The following is a 20118-nucleotide window of genomic DNA, read 5'->3' as shown; positions in this document are numbered from 1 at the left end:
AGCTTTTAAGGGATAAATGGAACACCAAGAAGTTACAAACTTGCTAACAAAACATAAAAAAAGACATCAAAAGAAAATCAATGTGACTCTACTCTGATAAAATTCTTTTGTAAATTCACACCATTTTATATAAGTGAAATGATTGTTTTAGTAGTTCCTTTTGAAATGAACTGGCTTATTAGCAGTTGCAAGGGATATAGTTTTTAGGGGGCTTAACCTGAACGTTTCAGGATGTAAAGAGCTGCAAATGCTGAGTCCATAAGTGGCATGGAAGTACATTTGGAGACTTCAGCCTGTGAGCTAAGAATATTTTTTACATTTTAAAATGATTGAGGGAAAAAAAAAGACTTTCATGACATGAAAGTTATATGCAATCAGGATTTCTATGTTGACAAAGTTTTACTGGAAAACAGCCATGCTCATTCATTTACATATTGTTTATGGCTGCTTTCACCATAACAATATGTAAAAGGCAGAGCTGAGTAGTTGTTACAGAAATATTATGATCCACAAAGCCAAAATTGTTTTCTATCTTTATAGAAAGTTTGCTAACTCCTTTTCTAAGGAGCTGTGCTTTAGACCTTGCTGGAGTTTAACTCTTAGGATCTCTCCTGTAATAGATAACATTTCATGATCAGTGAAATTCCAAGTATCCGTGACTTAACCCACAGTAATCCATGTTGGGGGGAGGGTGACGCACAGTTCATGAATACAAAGAGAAGTCCAATCATATAAACTTAAAAATCAGTTTATCTTAAAATTTTTTTTGGATGAGAAGAAATTGATTTCACATGAAAATAGAACATTGTGAAGGTAAGTATTTTAAACATTACAACTGTTGGCTGAATTATTTACAAAGTTATAATGAGCTTATATCTGAATGAAAACATCTATAAAAATAAATAGGCACCCTAGATGTAAAAATTTTACATGAAATAAAATGATTAATATATATGTATCAATCTGTATTTGGAGTGTTGAATCAACGTAAAAATAAATGGTCAGTTTCTAGTTTGTGTAGCAGTACATCAGGAGGTTTCAACTGGACAGTACTTAAAAGAGGCAAAACTGGACATTTCTATTTGATGTCTACAACTCAACTGAGTTGAAAAGAAATCTCTGAAACTGCTGTTAAATACAAAAATTAGTTTAAATGTTTCAATAATACATTTCCAACTCACATCTTAACCAAATAGGAAAAAAAAAAAAAAAACTACACAAACTTTCTGACAGCTATTAAAAAACTTGAAGCCCATTTTTCTAGTATTTTACAGTGTTATAAAAGCAGTAAAAACTTTGGTATTTCAAATACAGGTTTACAAACTTTATTTACAAACCCTCCATACTAAAAAATTATGTTAAAAAAGAGTTTTCTTAAATGATAAAATTAATTTGGCATTCAAGTATTTCTAACTTATGAGAATATAAAGTAATGATCACTCACTATTATAGTTTAAAAAGGCTAGTAAAAACTATAGGTAGAAGATAAAATTGGGCCACGACTTGGTAACTCTGGTTAAACTTTTAGTTAGACTTTTATAATCAATTATTTTCTGTTTATCTAACAGTATTCACATTAAATTATTTACAACATTTTAGAATGTTTTAACACGATTTACAGAATCAGTCAAGTGGCTACATTTACTAGTTTACTGAATTATATTTATGAGGTTTATCCATTTAGGAATGTAAGGAAAACTTTCGTTCTGTTTCTCAGTTATCTGGAGTGAACATAAAACTATTCTAAACCACAATTAGTTTACCAGCATAGTACAAAATAAAATGACAACTAATGAAATAAGGCAATTAAAGTAACTTATTTTTACTCATAAGGTTACCATAATAATAAAAATTCCTTTAATTTTCAAAGCCCGGGTAAAATTACTATTTGTTCAAAGTAGATAAAAGGGAAGGATGCTTCAATTAAGCATTTTATTAAAATTAAACTCTATATCAAAGAAATTTAATCTGGAAACCTAGATAGATTTTCAAATTCAGATAAAATGGGTTGACAACCTATAAGCAGGTAATATTACAGCAAAGAAAATGTAGGCAATGACAGTGACATACCCAGTGGGGGCCCTACATTAATTCCTAACACTGTAGGAAACCAAACCAAAATAAAGATCTTTCATATTTAAAGTAAACCAAACCAAAATAAAGATCTTTCATATTTCACACAAAATTAGAAAAAAGAGTGACAAGATAAATAAATATACTAAAGTTTAAGTATTTTAACTTTTTAATTTACATGGCTAAAGTAGTATTTATGAATACCTATAATAGTCAAAGGCCTAATTTAGGTAGATACTCTGAAGACAAAAGTTCTAGGAGCAAAATTAAATTCCATCTGATAATTTACAAATTGTTAATCATATAAGGCTTTTCTTTCCCCAAATGCTATCAAATTCACAAGTCATTTTTTTAAAGACACTTAAAGGGATCACATGCAGTGACTATCATAGAAGTCAAAAACAAATGGGTGAAGCCCTTTTCTGGTTACCCATTAGAAAGTGCTTCTTCATAAAGCTATTCTTTGTCAAAAAAGTACCAGGCTATGTATCGCCTGGTACTTTTCAATTAGCATAGTTTATAATCTCCATACATGAGTACTGGTTAGTTTAATGCTTCCCAGTCTCCTGGCCACAAAATAGGGGGACAAATTTAATTTTTATTCAAAATTTTTATTCAACTGTAGCATTTAACAAATGAATTATTATATCTCCCTGATTTTCTATTTTTCACGACATGCCAAGACTATTCAAAGGGAATTTCTTAAATATCTAATAAACTGATCATAAAATTAGATATGTGTATACACGTATACACATACATATGTATAGTGATTAACAACTTTAAAAATGCCACGGGCTTTAATTTTATGTATCACTAGGTTTGGTCAGTAGGTTCCCATTATATTTAAATGGCCTCTGAGAAGTAAAAGTTGGTCAATTTTACCAGTTATCTATTAGAATGTATGCTAGGTTTATATCTTTGTTCAGAAGGGCAGCTTGAACCAAGATTATTTTGTAACACAGGTCCTAGTCCTTTTTCACTCTAAGATAGTGAATTATTACAAAAGCCACTGCTCTCTGGAAAAGCGAGCTTGGGCCTCTGATGGTATTTCAATCTATATGTATCTGTCATGCAGCTATCAACTGAAAAATAGGTGGTTAAGGAAACTGTCTCATTTGGACAGGTAAAAATAGAGTCTAGTTCTGGTTGGCAAAATCCATCAACGGCACCTGAGTTTGCCTGAAAATCATTAGTTGGGGACTTGGACGGGCAGTTTGATGTGTTGCCAAAACACTCTCTCAGTTGAAATGTTTCTTTATGTCTTTCATCATTCACATGTGTACTCATTTCTAAACTTGGTTCTGAAGCTGTACTTAAACTGTGCTTCGGAAGATGAGAGGTAGCTTTAAACACCTCTGTAAGTTTGACATCAGGTGGAGATTCGCTTTTCTCTGACTGTGGCACAGTGGTTATAGCGTATTTCTTTGGTGGCAAAGGGGGTGGTGGATTCTGGCAAAAAATTTTTGGCATCTGACACCCATCAGATCTACCGGCTGACTGAATTATACATTCTGTGGATACAGAGTTCTCAAAGTAACATTGATCCATGATATTTTGCTGCAGGATTAGAGGAGCAGTTGCTGGCTTTAACCCAACAGTTTTTAGGTGTGAAGACCATAATGAAGATGGTTCATTACTGTTCACTCTCTTCCCAGAAGCAGAGTTATCAACGCGAAACGGCAAACCTGTTCTCTCAGAATTTTCTATATTAAGCCACTCAGAAAATTTGCATTCATTTTGTTTTTCAAGTTTCTGTTCATCTGACTGGTGCACATGTTCTCTTGCATTATAGTCCTTGGGTATTTGTAGACTGGATGAAGGAAGTAATTTTCCATTGTTTTCATGTACATGTGATCTGAAATATGAAAATAAAAACAAAGCTAGAACATCCTATGCAAATATGTGAAAGTAGGGGAAAAAGCGTTTTGTAGTTTGATTTTCCCAAAATAAAGTTTATATTATTTTTACAACAAAACCACAAAAATGGAAAGACGTTTGCAACCATTAACATTTTCAACTCTCTCCAAATCCAAACTCTTTATGTCAGAATATGTGTTTATCAGAAACAGCCATCATTACCAGAATCCCATTTCTAATCATTAGAAATATAATTTTAAAAACTCACTTCAACTTAAAACACTAAAATTACATTTATTTGTAGCAATATATAGAATTTGAGGAAAGTATTAACAGTCAAACAGTACCCTAAAACATCTCCCCACCAACATTCCGAACTTTAAAGGCAACAGAGGTAGAAGTACTTAAATGTTGATATGTAGTAGTATAGTATATTACTTTATTTTATTTTGCTATGGTGAGGGTCTTGCTATGTTGCCTAGGATGGCTTTAAACTGGCCTCAAGTGATCCTGTTGCCTCAGCCTCCTCAGTAGCTAGGATTACAGACATGTACCACCATATCACACCTGGCTGTATACCAGTTTAAAATAATTTAATCAAGATTACCTTTAGGTAATAGTTATTTTCTAAGGTGAGGGTTAATGGCAACTATAAACTAAGCTTCAAATTTTCTCTTGGAAAATATCACCTACCTCATAAGAATGCTGTGAGGATTGAAACAGATAATCCGATACTGTACCTGGTACTTTGTAAGCTCTCTATCCTTAGATCCACATTCTATTAACGATTTCCAATAAGAAAGGCATCTTAATACTGTAGACACATTGCTTTCAAAGTAATAATATGTATTTATGCCCTTCTGATAAACAATGTGCCTATAATACATGTATTTAAGGAAAAAAATTATGGTTACCTTTTTATCAAATTATTTTTTATTTGTAAATGTGATTCTGGGTGGAATTCGTGAGATTTATAGTCTGCTTCCAAATTCCTGAGTTCTTTTCTAAAGCCTAGGGTTGGGTGGGGTGGGGAGAAGAGATGAGGAAAACAAAATTATTTAAATTATCTTACAGAATTTATTTCATTTATACTTTTCTATATATACATAAAGCTTTTTATAAACAGGTAATCTCTTCCAATTAAAAAAAAAATGAATTCTTGAAGACTCAATTCAAAATAACAGTTCTTTTTTTAACGCTTTATGCAAAATTTCTTCAGTTTATTATCACTTGAGGGTGTCATCCGTGACAGAACAGTGCTATTCCTGCTGGGTCATGCAGATCGGTATATGTGTTTCCCCTGTTACTTGAGACAAGATCTTTACTGACCAAGTGTTAACAGTGAAAAAACCCTGCATTTGAAGATTGTTGGCTTGAGTTGCAGTTTGGACTCACTAATTATGGGTAGGTAAACAAGCCTCTTAACTTCTTAAAATTTCAGTTCCCTCACTTATATAATGTGATAATGATAATCCATTTTACCTACCTCATGGGAATATTAGGAATTTAAACTTAATTAAAATTGGTAGGAGGTTATTATGACAGCATATAAAATATACCACTACTAATTAGCTACCATTTATTGACTGCTTACTCAAGTTGTGAGAATGAATATTTCATTTAATCTTTACAATAACCTTAATAAGAAATGACTATCAACTTGATGTTACAGATGAGAAAACAGTGGCTTAGAAATGTTAAGTATATATATCTATATACTACAGAATTAGATCTTTATGACTCAAAAGTCGGTACTCTTAACTATCATGATGCCATAATGCTTCCTAATAATTGATACTTAACTTCTCCCCTGGTTCTGACATTTAATAGGCACCAAATAGTTTTTGAATTTAATTTTAATGAAGTCTTATGAAAAAAGTTATACTAATAATTTACAGTGTGACTTCTGTTACTTCCAAGTGTGTTTATACTTCCAAGCCTGCTACATGGTAAGATTTCATATACCAAATTAACCATTTTCTCTGTGTAATTATAGCTAGCTCTTGATTAGTGCCTAAAGGTCAATGTAGCACCAAATAAAATACAGCAGATCTATTTCCCTCTGAACAATTCTAGAAGAATTCACTGGAGAGCCTTTAACAATCTTAATGTTCAGAGTAAAACATTATCTACATTTGGATTTCTCTCTACAAAACATGACCTTAACCAGCTATTGCCCTCTAATCTTTATAATTAAATGAAATTAATGTCCAGACTACAGATAAAGTAGGCCCAACTGAACAAACAAAACCCTGAAAACTAAAAATTATTTTAAAAGGTAGAGATGAAGAAAAGGGAACTAAGACATTTGGATTTGTACAGGAGTTTACCTGAGACCATCTCAGTTTTTGATTCCCCCTTACGGGACAGCAGGTGCTTTATATCTGAGAACCTGAAGGTCTATAGGGAGCTTTTTCCTTTACTAAGGCACAAGAGGCCTGGGGCACCAATATACTGATAGAAAAGTCACAACCACCAATGTATCAACAAAACACAAAAGTATCTTTAGTTACTTTGTGAACATCATCACCCGCTTATCGTAGAAATGAGAAGTAGAAAACTGTATAAAATTATTTTAGTCATGTACCACCACAATGATGATAGCTACAGTTTATGGAATACCCAGTATGTACCAAGTCTTAAGATTATTCTAGTTCAGCAATTCTCGAAGTGTGGCCTTGGACCCCTGGAGGTCCCCGAGACCCTTTCAGGGGGTCTATGAAGTCAAACTATTTTCATGATAATATTAAGATGTTACTTTTCTTTTTGACTGTGTTGCCATTTACACTGATGGTGCAAAAACAATAATGGATAAAACTGTTAGCATAATTCAAGGCAGTAACACTAAACTGTACTAACCGTATTCTTCATTGTCATATACTGTGTTTTGTTTTTTTTTTAAGCCAGTTTTACTCAAAGAATGCTTAATAAAACAGTAACAATTATTTTATTAATTTACTTCATTTGCACATCTTTTTATTATTCTATATGAGGAAATGGGAACTATGCATAAAGCACTTTTGCTGTGGTAATACCAGGCATGACAGCAGTTTCAAGAAAAAGCATTTATAAGATTGTCTGAGCTGTCAGCTGAATTTAGCTGGTTTTTCACAGAACACCATTTTTACCTGAAAAGATACCAAACTTTGGTTATTCAGACTTGGGTACTGGCAGACCTTTTCTTAAAAATAAGTGAACCTGTCAATTCATGGAAAACAACTGGCAATATTTATTACCAATGATAAAATTCAGGCTTTGAAAAGAAAGTAAGAATTTTGGAAAACTTATATCCACCACGAGTTTCGCAACTTCCCAATACTTACAAAGACTTTCTGCTAGTATCTATGGTGATACTAACAAAAATAGTTTTTAGAAAGATATTAGTGAAATGTATCAACACTTGGAAGCCCTGCATAACTTAGCAAACCAGTTTTTTTTTGTTGTTTTTTTGGGTTTTTTTTTGAGACAGAGTTTTGCTCTTGTTGCCCAGGTTGTAGTGCAATGGTGCTATCTCGGCTCACTGCAACCTCTGCCTTCCAGGCTCAAGCAACAGTCCTGCCTCAGCCTCCTGGGTAGCTGGGATTTCAGGCATGCGCCACCACGCCCGGCTAATTTTTTATATTTTTAGTAGAGACGGGGTTTCTCCAAATTGGTCAGGCTGGTCTCGAACTCCAAACCTCAGGTGATCCGCCTGCGTCGACCTCCCAAAGGGCTGGGATTACAGGTGTCAGCCACCGTGCCCAGCCGCAAACCAGTATTTTTTAAATGACCATACATGGATGTTACAAAATCATGCATGAGTAAAATATCCATTCAAAGTGCGAGACAAACTAATGTATTTTAATGTAATGGAGGATGAATAGTTAAATACTGTGGTTTCAGATTTCACATTGCATTAAAGAAACTACTACTTAGTGTAGTGTCAAAGAAGAATATCCACAATTTTTAGGAAAAGCTATTAAAATATTCCCATTTCCAGCTGTATTATCTGTGTGTAAATGGGCTTTCTTCATACATGAAAACATCACAACAGTCTGAATGCCAAAACAAGAATCCAGCCATCTTATATGAAGCCAGGCATTAACTGAGATTTGAAAGCATAAAACAATTTAGCATTCATCTCACTAAATTTTTGTTTTCAATAGTTAATTTTCATTTAAAAATGTTATTTGTGTTAGCATGTACTGGGTTATTTCTTTAAATGAATAAATATTTTGAAAGTTTCAATTTTAGTGCCTCATTTAGCAAATGCTGATAGACATAACCTACAGAAACAAAAGCTCTTTTAGGTCATAAATCCTTTTCTAAGATTATAAAGATATCTGAGGCCCAAAAGTTTGAAAACTACTGTTCTAGTTGGTAACAGTTGTCTTTTAAAACATCAGTCACAACTGTTCTGTGAAACAATTCCCTTTTTCACACTTGAGGAAACGTAGGCTCAGGGAAGTTAAGTGACCTAACCAATATTCTATATATCTGGTAAGTACGAGCATTTAAACCAATCCAGGGTTCACTCCAAAGCTAGTGCTTGTGCCACTGCACTATGCCATTAATATACAAAGTCATTATACTAAATCTCCTTCTGATGAAACTAGGCCACTCGTGTGAACATCAAATAACATGCTGATGCCCATAGAAGATAGCAAAATATATGGCATTAGCATGAACTGTCAATTAATTGTCTACACTTATGTTACAGTTCTAGTAAGTTTTTCTGCATTCTCCTGTATTTTTAGTTGACATTTTCCTCATGTTCATTCATCTCATTTTCCTCTCATTCTCCTGCTTCTACTTTACCGTACACCAAATCTATGAAAGCTGCAAAGAAAACAAATCAAAGTTATTAAAGCAGTAACTTTATTTTTTAAACAATAAGTGTTCTTTATCTTAGATATTTTTTAGGTATTGCCCTATAAGGGGAAAAGAACCTATATTTGATTATGATCAAGCTCTGCAAGTTAAATCTTGGAAGCAATTTCCAAGAAAGAGTCATTTAATATACATGAGAATTTAATACCCTCTATGCCAATATTGCTCATATAGTAAATAATAAAAACTTAAGATGGTAGAATGAGAGGAACTATAAGTTTGGCATTGATTTAAGATTTAACACTTTTACTTCCACTAAATTGCAGTAAGCGCTCTGATTATATATGTGCCTTTAAAAAAAAAAATTTTCCCCAGAAGTTAGCACAGTATCTAGCACACAAAAGACATTCAAATAAAGGTCTGCAGAATAAACAATTGCCTCAAAAACACACTGTTGTACTTTTTTTAAAGTCACCTCCATCCTGCCCATCATGTTCCCACCTCAGTGGTGCAGGAAAAGTTAAGTATGAATTGAGAAAATCTTATCTTTCCCTCCCACTTATCTCAAGTCTGTAAGTGCTATACTCATAACACTTTTAAAAAGCAGTAAAATTTATCCCAGAGTCTCTCTAGAAGGAATATATTATTTTTCACGTTTAAGAAAATCACTGTAGGTAAGCCTGACACACTGCCTGAGGCTCAAAAACTCTGCCAGTCTTTTCAACAGCTATTTTATGATTAAAAAAAGATGTGACAAGAAATAAGATGTCAAAAAGAACCTCAATAATTTGTCAACGTTTAAAGCTTAATTTTTGGGTTGTCATTGTAATTTGCTACCCAGTGTGATTTTTAACTTCATACTATTAGCCGATTCATAATTTATTCGCCAATTCATAATTTCAAGTTTAATGTTCACAAAACAAGAAACAAGTTTATTTAGTTCTTAAGTAATTCTTTACTTTTATAAATTATTCACACAATGGGCAGCAGGAGGCAGCAGAGGTTTTATTAGCATGTTTGAAATTGTAATATCACTGTGGCAGGCATTCAACAAAGTGGTTTGACTTCAGAATTCCAACTAACTTAAAAATAGATATGTTATTTTTCTCTTCTGCTGACATAGACATCCATGTGTCTTTGTGAGGAATTCTGGCTCCAGGTTATTCACAAATCTAAGACAGTTCAATTTTAACACTTTGACACAGAAAAAAAACCCTCAGTATCAAGGCAAGAAATTTTAATAATGCCCATTTTGATTCTGTATACGTAAAAAAACCCAAAGCAGAGTATTCAAGAAATCAAAATACATATTTCATTTGAAAAAAAAATGACCTACATTTAAAACAGACATATAGAGAGAGAGAGAGAGCAATAAAACCAAACTGCTGGCATAGACAATGTAATCTTCACTCTTGTATGAGATTTCAGAATATAATGGTAATACTACATTTACAAACCCTAAACATTCAACAGCAATAATCAAATCAATGACTGAATTTACAATAAAAATATATTTGAAATAAATGTGAGTATTTTAGAAAAATCAGAAAACTTTAACTAGATAAATATTTATGGCTAAATTTACCACATACTAAAAGGAATAGAGAGATACTTTAATATGTAGTAATAATCTATACTATCTGAAATCTAAATTTGGGGATTTTACAAAATAAAAAAGCAGGAATCAATACCTGCTTTTCACACTGGGATTATAATTTAAAGGAAGAGCAAATATTGCTATTTTGCTACAAAGTAAATTTCAATCCCAGAAGTTTAGTTTCAAAAAAGTACATAGGTAGCCATTTGGTGGTCCTGCGTAGGCCACAGCAAGAGAAAAGATTATGTGTTATCAGTTTGTGAATTCTTAGAGAAAAAATGTTTAATATGCATAGAAAAATAATCGGCTGACAAAAGTACTTTTTCTCTAAATACACTTTCCAATGTATTTATCTTAAATGAACAAACTCTCTAGTTTGCCAAAAACCTCTTAGAGAAACGTACAAATACTTCTGACAAAATTTTTTATTGACTTAATTCTAGGATGTAACAACATTAAGGACAGTATATTTCACTTAAGAAGGTAGAGGTACAGACTATTTGTACAAGAAGAAATAAGGGACTTAACAGATTTTTTAAACCACTGATTAACTTCTTTCACTCTTATTTGTTAAGTCCCAGATCATGACTTTCAGCATTAACTAATCCTGACTTCTAGGATCCACTGAGATTAAGCCAAGTATTGCAGACTCCAGAAGCAAACGGCAAAAGTTGTTGAATTCTTTTGTGATCTGTTACATATGATCTGTAAATATCCTAACCTACTATGTACTTATCTCAGTAGATAACCGCACCTCATAGAAAAAAGAAAGTCCATTAGGTATAAACACTTCAACTGTTCTACCTAACACAAATACACACTCATCAATATCTGCTCTCATCTTTCTCTCCTTCATCACAGAAAAGCTACCATCCTTTTCACTCAAATCCTGTCTCCACCTTGTTTCCTTCTCACTCTACCTCAAGGGTCTTACTCCATCAATTACTGTTCTGTTCTATTCTTTATGCCTTTCTCTCCCTGTACATCATTAGTTCCTTATCTTCTGCAATATAAATACCAAGCATGTCCACTTGAAAACAAACAAAATGCAAACTAAGCACTTAGTTTCATTTTCTCCTCCAGGTTTGCTATTCACAGCAAAGGTTTGGAAAGACAGACAAAAATTCATTTCTTCTCTTGCTTCCTGTTATAAAAACATAAGGTCATAGAGATTTTCATGGTCAAAACACATTGTTCTAAGAATTTTGCAATAGGTGTCCTCAGTTAATATGAAAAAGTATGTAATACACTTAAAGGGTTTTCTTTTTATTGTGGTAAAATATACATAACAAAATTTATCATTTGAACTATTTTTAAGTGTACAGTTCAGTGGTATTAAGTGCATCTACATTGCTGTGCAACCATTAGTCTACTGTAATCTTTTAACTTTTTACTTGGAAATAAATTTTCGAAATTCAGAAAAGTTGAAAGATTTAAAAAGTATAAAACATACTTTTTATCAGAAGAAATCATTTTTGTAAGAAGAAATCATTTCTTCTGTCCTGAATGTAATTTAAGGCGTGTGAAATCCCTCCACTACAATTCGATTTTAAAAAGGGGGCTAAAACATTCCAGATGGCATTGTAGCAATTTAAACAATGTTCCCAAATGTAACAGATTTAGGCAGTGTAGGGATGGATTTTTGCAGCAGAATTCATCATGACATAGGCAGACAAGCCTACAGAATATCTCTATTAATGGGAAAAAAGCAGAAATAACAGCAGCATTATTATAGATTTTGGTCCTCTACCATTAAATATACTTGCATAGACTAATATTAAAAATTGACAAAATGTCAAGAAAATATGAAAATAAGAAATTTCTAAGGCTCTTTGAATTTTAAGTCTTTTAGCTATTGATATAAAATGATTCTACAGTTCAGTAATGTAAGTGTGCCCCCATTTTATAAATAAGAAATAGGAATGACCAAGAAAATCATATATAGTCACAAAATTATAACAAATTGTCCTTTGTGGGGGGAAAAAACCATGCACAACAAGTTTTTAATTTGGGGGAAAAATTCCTATATCACTTTTCCACATATTCTCAGTCCCAGACTGGGGGAAGGGAATACATAATACCACAAGGTACAACACAAACAGATGTTCTCAAGTCAAAGACTGGCTTAGAGAACCATGGTAGGCTTTGAAGTAGAAAGTTTATGAAATCAGAAATAACTTTAGTATAATTTATTTAGTTAAATAAAGAATGGGTTACACAAAAACACAATACAATACCTATTAAAACAGAAAATAACAAGTGCTAGTGAGGATATGGAAAGACTGGAGTCCTTATGCACTGCTGGTGGGAATGTAAAATGGTGCAGCTGCTATAAAAATAGTACAGCAGTTCTTGAAAACATTAAATATATACCACAGGACCCAGCAACTGCACTTTTGGGTATATATTCAAAAGACTTCAAAGTAGGAACTCAAACAGATATTTGCACACTAATATTCATTGCAGCATTATTCACAATACCCAAAGGATAATAACAACCCACATATCCACTTACAGATGAATGCATAAACAACATGTGATATATAATACAATGGAATGTTACTCAGTCTAAAAAGGAATGAGATTCTGATACATCTACAACATGGATGAACCTTGAAGTCATCATGCTAAGTGAAATAACCCACACACACAAGAGGAGAAATATCATATGGTTCCACCTATATGAGATACCTAAAATAGTCCAATCCACAGAGACAAAAAGTAGAATGGTGATTGCCAAGGGCTGCAAGGAGGGGAGAATGAAGAGCTGTTTAATGGGTAGAGAACTTAAGTTTGAGAAGATAAAAAAGTTCTAGAGATGGATGGTAGTACATTGCACAACAATGTGAATATACTTAATGCCACTGAATTGTACACTTAAAAATAATTAGAATGGTAAATTTGGTTATACACATTATCACAAAAAAAGCATTTTTAAGTACATCACACACACACTTTCATATTAAATGAGGAAAACTCCTGCAAAGTTCTTATAGCAATGTACTTCTGACCATCAAAATCTCTACGATCTTGTGTTTTTATAACTATCAGGAAGCAAGTATCATTTTGTAACAAGTACTGAACTTGCAGTTATTGTTCAATCTCACTGACTTTTGCTATGATTTCTGGCCAACCCTTTACTGTTTCCTGTAATACTTGGTTACCAAACTTATCAGATTTTATCAGGCGAGACATTCTAATATGGGAAAGGAAGGTTATTTCCTTAATATAAGTGTTTCCTTCTGATAGTATACCATTTGATGAAAACAAAATAATTTAACATTTAATCACATTCTTTGTCTGCAAACTGAAAAATAATCCCCACAAAAGCCTTAAGGATAATAAAGACTAAAAAACATTAAAATTTGCTATTCATTGCTCTTTTATATTGTGAAAAATTATATCCCTTCTACTCCTCTGAATTATAAAATTTGAAAACATTGTCTTTGATCGCAGCATAATAATTCCTTTGCTAATCATCTTCCTTGACTTCTCTCCCCCAAATTCTTCAGGTATATACTCCCAATAGCAACCCTGAATCCTGTATACATTCAAATTTCTAACTTTCTTTGCTTCTGGACTGTTATGTGTTGCTAACAAATCGCCTATAATAATCCCACACCATTGCATAGTTATTGTTGCCAAACGGAACTTTTCCAGAAGGCTGTTTATCAATCTTTCTATCTGTTTTTAACTACTGTGACAGTCATTAGAGTTGTACACACATACTTCCATTCAATTCCAAGCACCTGTAAAATTGCAGTTTTCTACCTTCTCTGAAATCAGGCCTGGTTAGAAGACTAGCTCTGGTCAATGATACGGAAGTGGAAGTGCATGTGTCACTTCAGGTTTGAAGTTTTAAGAGTTGGCAGGTGATTCTCCACAATATATCTTCCTTTATCTCCTCCTCACCCATATCCCCTTAGCCTGGGATCCTGAGTGACTCCTAAGAAGAGACTACACTGACCACCTCTGGACTTGTATTGTGAGCAAGAAACAAACTTGAGTTAACACCTTGAGATTTTGAAGATACTACCATTGCATAATCTAAAACCTACCTATCCTGATAAGAGTTTCCCCTTTTCTCATAGCTTTTCCCATCCTTTAAAAGCCTTCAAGTATGAATGCTCTCAACTTCCCTCATCATTACTCATAAACTTATCAGTAACAGGACCATTCTTATCTTCTTTACTCTTACCTCAATGGACCATTCTCTTTTTATGCCTATTTCCCATAGGCATAAAAGGTAGGGGGTAAAGTCAGAAAGACCAACAGTCTACAGACAGTTTCTAAGCTATCAGAACATGACATTTTTCTTTGCAAATATAGAAATATACCTTCTGTTAAGTAAAAGTAAAGTGTTAACAAGCCACCATAGACAGATACTCCTGCCTATTTGAGACTCAAATAACAGTTTTAAGGGCAAGTATGAAAAGCAACGTGTTCAAGGGTCCCTAATGTGGACACTTAAAATGCAAACTGCTACTAAAAAAAAAAAATTGAAAGACTTCATCATCTAAATCAAAAAATAATAATAATGCTATCTTTAATATCAGAGACATATTCAAACAGCACATTAAAAAGGCTGCGAACTTCAAAAGCAATAGTTATCCAATCAAATAAAAAGATACAAAACCATTATTAACACTTTGTGAAGCCAATGTGGAAAGTATAGCATGCTTTCTTTTGTATAACAATATATATACAAAGAAGAATGCTGATTTCCTTCTTTCCACATGTACTTGATTAAAACATAATTTAAAACATAATATATTAATAAAATTTGTTTATTGATATTTTAGGGTTATTTAAAAATAATGTTCATAGTCATTTTTATAGTCATATAGGGTTTTCTCTTAGGTACATCATAATAGCAAACAATAAATTATAATTTATTTTTTACAGCAACTATTATATTCAAATAAGCTTTTTACCTTCTAAGTGATTTTGGCTCTGAAGGGAGGTACAGTCCCCATGTTCTTTATTTAGGTTGCTTGTCTTAATCTGGTCACTAGAAAATAAAATACACACTAAACACATCAGTTATTATGGACTGCCTTTGTTTATTCTAAAAAAAGAAAAAAAAAATTTGTTAAACATTTATTATATGCCATGTGTTGTTCTAGGGCTTAATGTACATTATTTAATACTTAAAAGTAGTTATCTTTATTTTACAAGAGAAGATAAAGACTGTAAAAGTCAAACGAATTTGCCCAATAATTAAAATCTAAGTCTATCTGGTTATAAAGTCCTGATCTTTCTACTACCCTAGGCTACTCCATTCCAAGAAGAATTATAAAAAATTACCTTGTTAAGTCTTTTTTTTTTTTTTTTTTTTTTTTTTCCAGGACCTTTTGCTCTTTTGCCCAGGATGCAGTGCAGTGGTACAAACATGGTTCACTGCAGCCTCAACCTCCTGGGCTCAAAAGATCCTCCCACCTCAGCCTCCCAAGTAGCTGGGACCACAGGCATATGCCACCATATATGGCTAATATTTTAAAACTTTTTCATAGAGATGAGATCTTTCCATGTTGCTCAGGCTGGTCTTGAACTCCTGGGTTCAAGCAATCCTCCTGCCTCAGCCTCCCAAAGTGCTGTGATTACAAGTGTGAGTCACCACACCTGGCCCTTTCCTTAAGTCTTTATTGAAACAAGCATTTTCATAAAACAGCAGTTGATTTTTGCAAATCTACCTTTTAATAACAAATGTGGTCAAATATCAGCTAATATCAAACAAACACATGTTAGAAGGATTAAACAGTAATATAATAAATGTATTTAGAATTAATTGAACACAAAGTTATTTGATTGAATTTTTTTATATTTGCTAAAGGGAAAATATCTTCCATGAGAATGAGTTGTGACACTAAAAACTAGCTTCAGTTCTGAGTTACAAATGTTAGAGGTGAGATTATAAACATTACATAAATTGAAGAATTAAACAACAGGCCAGGCACAATTGCTCAGGCCTTTAATCCCATCACTTTGTAAGGCCAAGGCAGGTGGATCACCTGAGATTGGGAGTTTGAGAGCAGCCTGGCAAAACCCCGTCTCTAAAAATACAAAAATTAGCCAGCCATGGTGGTGTGTGCCTGTAGTCCCAGCTACTTGGGAAGCTAAGGCAGGAGAATCGCTTGAACCCGAGAGGCGGAGGTTGCAGTGACCCATGATTGCACCACTGCACTCCAGCCTGGACGACAGAGCAAGACTCCTTCCCCACAAGCCAAAAAAGGAAGAATTAAACAACCAACTTAATGACTGAGATGATACCAATTGAAGTCTGTGCTTTAAAACCAGTCAATTGTTGACAGTGACACAACAATGATAATAAACTTCAGTACTTTCCAAATTTTCTAAAAATAAAAAACTGCTATTTTTGGAATCCGGAAATAACTATTAAAAATGGAAATCTAAAATATCAAATAAACTGCAATATCCTAGGTTTCTTTACAGAAACATACTTCTGTTTAGAAGAAACAAACTTTTTAAAGCTCTTTAAAACAGCTCATGCTGTTTCCATCCTATTTAATTGACCCCAAACTTCGACAATTACTTCATGCAATTAACAAGAAAGAACAGTGATGGAAAAATGATTCATTCAACTTTTACATTACCTGAAGCATACTGTTTCTTTAACACCACTGATATCCATTACTGTACCATTTCCATCAATAACAGGTGAGTCCAAATTAGTAGATTCATTACTGATGTGATCACTGCTTTCATATCCAGACTCAGTCCTTTGCATCTGCCAATTATCACCATGCACTTTACCCTCTACAAGGCCTTTATTTTTGTCTGCTCCTTTTCCATTAGATTCAAGGGAACTTCTGCTTCCTATTTCCTGCTTCATTTCATCTTCATATATGGTCATTAAACCTTTTTGCTTTGGATTCTCTTTTGGCCAATTACTAAAACTTTGATCCTTGCTACATTTAGGCTTGTTACTGATATTTGGTTTATGTCTTGGACTATGCTGTCTTTTTTCACTTTCACTAAAAATACTATCAACGTTTAATGTTTCTCTCATAGGTTTCCAACCTCGGTTCCGGCTTTTACTGCTGCTATTACAGCTGTTTCCTCTATCCCTAGAATCTTGGCTGCTGTCTGTATCATATCCAGTGCCACTGTCGCTCTTAACTTTGCCAGTTATTTTCTCCCCAGGAGCAAGAATCTGGGATTTACTTGAACTTATTATTTGTGCAGAAGCTCGACTCTGCAGTACAACTCGGTCATGTTTATATGATCCTTTTCCTTGACTATGATATAGATGTGGATTCCCATGTTGTCTAAAACCATTTGGGGCAGGAGGTGATCCAGATTGGAAATGTGAAAGGTCTTCATCAATCAAATCTTAAAAAAAAAAAATTAAAGATACACATGAATTACTCCTCAGAGTCACCTTGTAGTCACAAGGCAAATACCTGTTAGAGATAAAATGTTAAAGAGTTTTAGGTAAATAGTAATTGCAAGTACATATCACATACTGCTTTGAGATTAAAAAGGGTTTTTCCAGTCTTTATGTATGCTTAATGAGGGGTATTTATAAAAGAAACTTTAAAAAATGACCTCTAAGGTAGATCAAAATTGAGGCAGTTTTTTAAAAAAAATAAGCACTCTTATCTCACTCATAACAAAAATCATAAAAATACTTTCCATTTCTTATATTGGTAAAGATTTAAAAGTTTGTTAAACCAATTGCTGCTGAGAGCGTGAACAAACAGACATCCAATCATTATTGGTGGGAGTGCAGACTAGTTCAGTCTTTTAGGAGGGCAACTGAGCCACATCTGTCAAAATTAAAAGTAAACATATCCTGACCCAGCAATTCCTCTGAAGGAATTTTATACTATGGCTATATGCAAAAATGTACAAAGTTATGTGTGAAAAAAGATGTTGCTGAAGAAAAAATCTTAAATCAGCCTGTAAAGTCTATCACTATCAGTTAAATTATGCTCTGTCCATAAAGAAAAAAGCATAAAACCATAAAGAGACATGCTTATAATGTGGAAATGGAAATACTAAGTAAAGAGAGGGAAAGTCAGGTATTGCCAGAAAAGAAGTCCCTTCACTTAGTTTTATAAACTTCCTCATTACTTGAATGTGCCATGAGTGAATTATATCTATAAGTAAGTTAAAACATTGAAATCCATATACAAGTATCCCAGGTTAGAATTAAATAAGAACCAGGATATTTTGCATATTTAGATTTAGTATAGGTGTATTAAATTACTCATTATTAAATATACACATATATAAAATATAATAGGTCTGGGCACCCCTGTAATCCCAGCACTTTGGCAGGCTGAGGCAAAAGGATCGTTTGAGGCCAGCAGTTCAAGACCAGTCTGAGCAACACAGCAAGACCCCATCTCTATAAATAACTTTTTAAAATTTAGACAGGTGTGGTGGCATGTGTCTGTAGTCCTAGCTACTCAGGAGGCTAAGATGTGAGGATAGCTTGAACCCAGGAGTTCAAGGCTGTAGAGAGCTATGATTGTGTCACTGCACTCTAGGCTGCACAAGAGTGAACTCTTACCTCGTAAAAATAAAGTTATTAAAAATAACTTTAATATAATTTCATTTCTATGTATAAACTATATACAGAAATTATATATTTATATATACATATACAGAAATATATATAATTTTTATATTTCTATATTATATATGTATTTAACTTATATATTTTATATATATTTTTATATTTAACATATACAGCAATTAAAGTTATAAAATTCAGTTTTAAAATAAGATTTTAGCAGCTCCTTTTAAAATCAATAGTACAAGATCTTAACTTACCTCTATGTCGTCCTAAATCTTTTCTTTGTCCCTTCTCTAAATCTTTCCTTTGTGAAGAAAGTAAGTTTTTCTGTTCAATAGCTTTCAGAGCACATTCTCTGGAAATGTCTTTTATCTTTTCCCTTTGATCAATGTGACTTAACTTAGCTGTAAAAGAAATCATTCTTACTATGATACAGATCATTTTTCAAATTGCTCAATAAAAATAAAACGATCTATATAAAAATGTTAAGATACAATTTTAAAAAGCATAGATATGTAGATATATAGTATACAATGGTATTTTTATGATTAAAAACTAAATGTGATTTTTCTTGACACTGGAGATGCATGTTGTCTTTTAGAACTTCTTGTATAGCCTCTAAAACAAGTATAAAAAAAGAAAGAGATCTGCCATTAAAATAATAAGAGCTAAAGGTAACTGGTCACTATTTGCCAGATGTGTTACTCATTTACTTCTTCAAAGTACAATTACTGTCTCTATTTTGGGTAAGGAAACTGAGGCAGAGAGAAATTAGAAATTTGCCCAAGTTCACAAAGTTTGTAAGTCGAGAACCGGGAATATGAACCCAAGTTGTCTGGTTCCAATGCTTCTATTCTTACACACACATATACTATTTCTTGGCTTAAAACTAGGTGTCTTTTGAAAAACATAAAATGCCTTGATCTATGAGTATCGATAATCTGTGAAAGGAAAACTTTTAATATTTAATTTTTAATAATTTTTAAAAAGCCTTTATTTTAGTTTTTTGTGGATAACTGTTAATTCTCAACGTTACTACCCTTGATTAAATGAGTTACTTTTATGATTACACATTATTTCATTAATATATTTAAAGGTTGATTACAAAATCATCCTGAACATCCACACAAGAGTTACATGTATTTCTAAACTGTAACTGTACACAGTATCATGAGGTCTCATTTTGAACCCAAGTTACAGAACTCGACTTGTGAAAGTTAGTTATAGGATAACA

General features: G+C 33.0%; 1 protein-coding gene across 2 annotated transcripts in view; it reads right to left on the bottom strand.

Moving 5' to 3' along the window:
- Positions 1–66: 66 nt before the first annotated feature.
- The window catches only part of USP53 (ubiquitin specific peptidase 53), a 77520-nt gene continuing 57468 nt past the window's right edge, over positions 67–20118 (bottom strand). For both annotated transcript variants that reach the window (XM_023220044.2, XM_031935324.1), the window contains 5 exons: positions 19142–19288; positions 16954–17692; positions 15274–15350; positions 4848–4944; positions 67–3931 (listed from right to left, as the gene is read on the bottom strand). In XM_023220044.2, the coding sequence (XP_023075812.1) occupies positions 3058–3931; positions 4848–4944; positions 15274–15350; positions 16954–17692; positions 19142–19288 (1934 nt within the window). In that variant the 3' untranslated portion in view covers positions 67–3057. The remainder of the gene's footprint in view (positions 3932–4847; positions 4945–15273; positions 15351–16953; positions 17693–19141; positions 19289–20118) is intronic.

This window comes from Piliocolobus tephrosceles, chromosome 3, assembly GCF_002776525.5.
Source record: "Piliocolobus tephrosceles isolate RC106 chromosome 3, ASM277652v3, whole genome shotgun sequence".
NCBI lineage: Eukaryota > Metazoa > Chordata > Mammalia > Primates > Cercopithecidae > Piliocolobus > Piliocolobus tephrosceles.
Note: the sequence above shows the minus strand (reverse complement) of the source record. Positions and strands in the feature narration are given on the sequence as shown.